General features: G+C 57.4%; 1 protein-coding gene across 1 annotated transcript; it reads left to right on the forward strand.

Annotated features, from left to right (window-relative positions):
- The first annotated feature begins 201 nt into the window (after window positions 1–201).
- Window positions 202–2,197, forward strand: LOC138429597 (uncharacterized). The gene is made up of 2 exons (XM_069571289.1): window positions 202–1,976; window positions 2,022–2,197. The coding sequence occupies exon 1, from the start codon at window positions 774–776 to the stop codon at window positions 1,950–1,952; it is 1,179 nt and encodes a 392-aa protein (XP_069427390.1). The 5' UTR covers window positions 202–773; the 3' UTR covers window positions 1,953–1,976; window positions 2,022–2,197.
- Window positions 2,198–4,386: the final 2,189 nt, after the last annotated feature.

Below are 4,386 nucleotides of genomic sequence, written 5' to 3' on the forward strand. Positions count from 1 at the left end.
GAGAAGGGCCTCCTTGAGAGCTATGCCCAAGCGCCCGGGCTGGCTCGCGACGTCCAGCTTTTCCTTCTTGGATTTACAAAGCCCCAGGGCTTTAATGAAACTGCTGTCTTTGCTTTGCGAGCTGCCCCTGAGCCAAGCGAGCCTTCACTTCCCAGGGTTAACAGAACTGCTGTAAATATAAACTCTACCAGCAGTCCTGACTGGGCAATAAAACGCTTTATTCGTGGTAGTCATTCTTCGGTGGGGTGGTTCGTCAGCTCAGACTTCCAGCAAGGGTCATGTAAGCGCAAGTCCAGGGTCCTGGGAGCGGGAAGGCCACGCTGGCCTGGAGGGGCCCATGGTACTTTCCATACTTCATGTGACTTCCTTACAGGTGACACCTTTGGGTCCATCAGGGAACCTGAGGGGCATCCAGGTACGTGCAGGTTACGCTGGCCTTGAGAACAGGGTCTCAGTGAGCTTTAGTCCGCCACCGGACTTGCGGTGGACGCATCGCCATCTGGGGATGGGTCTTGGCTGTGGGACTGAGTACTGAGGTGCAAAGGCCGTCAGTCAGGGTCTGAAGACTCTCGCTGGAATGTAGGGTTGTTGCTTGCCTGGGGACCCAGATACTAGGACATATACCTGCATCTTAGTAATAAAGCAAGTGGGCTCAGAGCGGGGATCGGTGGTGATGATGGGGCGGTGGAAGTGGTTCTGGAGGCTATGGTGGTGGTGGAAGTCTTGGTGGTGACGTTGGAGGTGATGGAGGTGGTAATGAAGGTGTTGGTGTGATGTTGGAGGTGATGGAGGTGGTGATGTTGGAGGCGATGGTGGTGATGTTGGAGTTGATGGAGGTGGTGATGTTGGAGTTGATGGAGGTGGTGATGTTGGAGGTGATGGTGGTGATGTTGGAGGCGATGGAGGTGGTGATATTGGGGGTGATGGTGGTGATGTTGGAGGCGATGGAGGTGGTGATGTTGGAGTTGATGGAGGTGGTGATGTTGGAGTTGATGGAGGTGGTGATGTTGGAGGCGATGGAGGTGGTGATATTGGAGGTGATGGTGGTGATGTTGGAGTTGATGGAGGTGGTGATGTTGGAGTTGATGGAGGTGGTGATGTTGGAGGCGATGGAGGTGGTGATATTGGAGGTGATGGTGGTGATGTTGGAGGCGATGGAGGTGGTGATGTTGGAGGTGATGGTGGTGATGTTGGAGGCGATGGAGGTGGTGATGTTGGAGTTGATGGAGGTGGTGATGTTGGAGGTGATGGTGGTGATGTTGGAGGTGATGGTGGTGATGTTGGAGGCGATGGTGGTGATGTTGGAGGTGATGAAGGTGGTGATGTTGGAGGCGATGGAGGTGGTGATATTAGAGGTGATGAAGGTGGTGATGTTGGAGGTGATGGTGGTGGTGATGTTGGAGGTGATGAAGGTGGTGATGTTGGAGGTGATGAAGGTGGTGATGCTGGAGGTGAGGAAGGTGGTGATGTTGGAGGTGATGGTGGTGGTGATGTTGGAGGTGATGAAGGTGGTGATGTTGGAGGTGATGAAGGTGGTGATGCTGGAGGTGAGGAAGGTGATGATGTTGGAGGCGATGGAGGTGGTGATGTTGGAGGTGATGGTGGTGATGTTGGAGGTGATGGAGGTGGTGATGTTGGAGGCGATGGAGGTGGTGATATTGGAGGTGATGGAGGTGGTGATGTTGGAGGCGATGGAGGTGGTGATATTGGAGGTGATGGTGGTGATGTTGGAGTTGATGGAGGTGGTGATGTTGGAGGCGATGGAGGTGGTGATGTTGGAGGCGATGGAGGTGGTGATGTTGGAGGCGATGGAGGTGGTGATGTTGGAGGCGATGGAGGTGGTGATATTGGAGGTGATGGTGGTGATGTTGGAGGTGATGGTGGTGATGTTGGAGGTGATGAAGGTGGTGATGCTGGAGGTGATGAAGGTGGTGATGCTGGAGGTGAGGTAGGTGATGATGTTGGAGGCGATGGAGGTGGTGATGTTGGAGGTGATGGTGGTGATGTTGGAGGCGATGGAGGTGGTGATGTTGGAGGTGATGGTGGTGATGTTGGAGGCGATGGAGGTGGTGACGTTGGAGGTGATGGTGGTGACGTTGGAGGTGATGGAGGTGGTGACGTTGGAGGTGATGGGTGTGGAGATGGTGGTGCTGGTCGTGATGTTGGAGGTGATGGAGATGACAATGGTAGTGATGGTGGTGACGATCTTGCAGGTGATGGAGGTGGTGTTGGTCCAGGAGGAGGGGCAGTGGGCTGATAACGGCAGTGGTGCTCGGGAGGAGACAGGATAAAGGTTGTGATGATGTTCCAGACTCTTTTTTTTAGTGTCATCAAACCCAGGGGAACCTGCTGGTCTGCTGGGCCTCGCCCCTTTTTACTCTAGCATCACCTGGGCTCAGCCCTGGCGTGTCTCTGTGGCCAACCCGCCATGAAGGCACTTGCCCACTGGCCTGCGGAGGCGGCAGCCCAGCCCCCAGGATGAGACAAAGCACACCCTCTTCCAGACTGGCGTCCGCCTCCCGTCCTGTGCAGGGTTAGGGTTAGGGTTAGGGCCGGGGTGTGTGCGGGGTGGGCTGGGGCGGGGCCCTTGAGTGTGTCCTTGTCCTTTACCGCACTCTCCTGAGGTGTGAGCTGCACACGGGGAATCCAGGACCTGTGTGCACAGCTCTGACTTACACGTGCAGGCCCGGGACTGCCTCACAGATCCATGTACATGCATTTCCCATGCCCCCAACCCCCTGGGACCAATCCCCCCCGAGGGAAACCCTGTTCTGACTCCCATCACCATAGGTCAACACTCCTCTCCCGAATGTCGTGGGCTGGACCCCGGAGCCCTGCTCGTGTGGGGTCCCGTCTCCACATGGCCCTGGCAGTGTCCAGCCCTGGGCCCAGTCAGGCGCAGCTCCTTGTGTGACATCTGTTTATCTGTCACCTTGATGCGTGTTTGCGTTTGTCCGGGTCTTGGACCGTCAGAGCCAGCATGAGCATCCTTGCCGCTTTCGTTCACAAGCCTTGTCCCTCTGGCTGCTCTGAGGGCCACTTGGGGTCAGATCGTGTGAGGACCGCAGTCTGTGGCTGGCACACAGCGGCCACTATGCAGGGCTCTGCCCTTCTGATTTCTGTGTGCCCGCGTGCCTCGGCCTCCGAAACTCCCCTCTCAATGGCCCAGAGCGTTCTGCTGTCAGAAAATGTCCAAGCGTCCAGAATTCCGGGAGCAGAGCGGGCAAGCTGAGGGATGGGCGTGGAAACACGTGTTCACAGCCAGCAGCGCACAGCTGTTTCCTCTTGCGGCTTCCCAGCCTCAGATGATTTGTTTTATTAGAGGCGGGTCGTGTTTGCTACCGGCCCACAGCCTGGCGGCCCTGGGTAGGCCGGCGCCCAAGCACTGACTGGGCCCCCCAGCCCTCTCCTGCCGTGTGTGTGCCGGGGAGCAGGGGCCGGGCCGGTGGCACAACATGGTCGGTGGGCTCGGGGCTCTGGAAAGAGCAGGCCCTCCTGGTCTTGCCCCTGGGGGCCTGTGGGCAGTCGAGTGCCCCGACGGTGCTTGGTGGAGCCCTGTCTGCTGGCCGCCTCTGCCCAGCCGTGCCACGGGTGGAGCAGCCTGGCATCGGGGATCCTCAGAACAGGCAGGGCACAGACCCTGCCACCCTGGAGGCGCTCTTGCCTGCAGGGCCTCAGCAACCCCCAGGAAGACCCCGCCCTCACCTGCCACAGGGCCGCCGCTGCCCTCCGGGTCAGCGTGACGGCGGGGCGGGCTGGGCGTGGCCAGTCTGCTGCCTTACACACGGTCCCTGTGCCCCGTGTCCTTCCCACCTTGAGTCAGACCAGCGGCCGGTCACAGCAGCCAGTGTGTGAGTGTGTGTGTGTGTCTGTGGTATGTGTATGGTGTGTGTGTGTATGTGTGTGGGTGAGTGTGTGTGGTGTGCATGTGGTGTGTGCATCTGTGTGTGTGCATGTGATGTGTGTGTGTCTGTGTGTGTGGCGTGTGTGTGCATGTGAGTGTGTGTTTGTGTGTGTTGTGTGTGTCTCTGTGTGTGGCGTGTTTGTGTGTGTTAGTGTGTGTGTGGTGTGTGCGTCTGTGTGTGTGATGTGTGTGTGCATGTGATGTGTGTGTGGTGTGTGTGTGTGTGGTGTGTGCATCTGTGTGTGTGATGTGTGTGTGGTGTGTGTGTGTGTGGTGTGTGCATCTCTGTGTGTGTGGTGTGTGTGCATGTGATGTGTGTGTGTGGTGTGTGCATCTGTGTGTGTGGCGTGTGTGTGTGAGTGTGTGTGGTGAGTGCATATGGTATGTGCATCTGTGTGTGTGTGTGCATGTGATGTGTGTGTGTGCTGTGTGTCTGTGTGAGTGTGTGTGTGTGTCTGGTGTGTGTGTGCATGTGAGTGTGT

Source organism: Ovis canadensis, chromosome 24 (genome assembly GCF_042477335.2).
Source record: "Ovis canadensis isolate MfBH-ARS-UI-01 breed Bighorn chromosome 24, ARS-UI_OviCan_v2, whole genome shotgun sequence".
Lineage (NCBI taxonomy): Eukaryota > Metazoa > Chordata > Mammalia > Artiodactyla > Bovidae > Ovis > Ovis canadensis.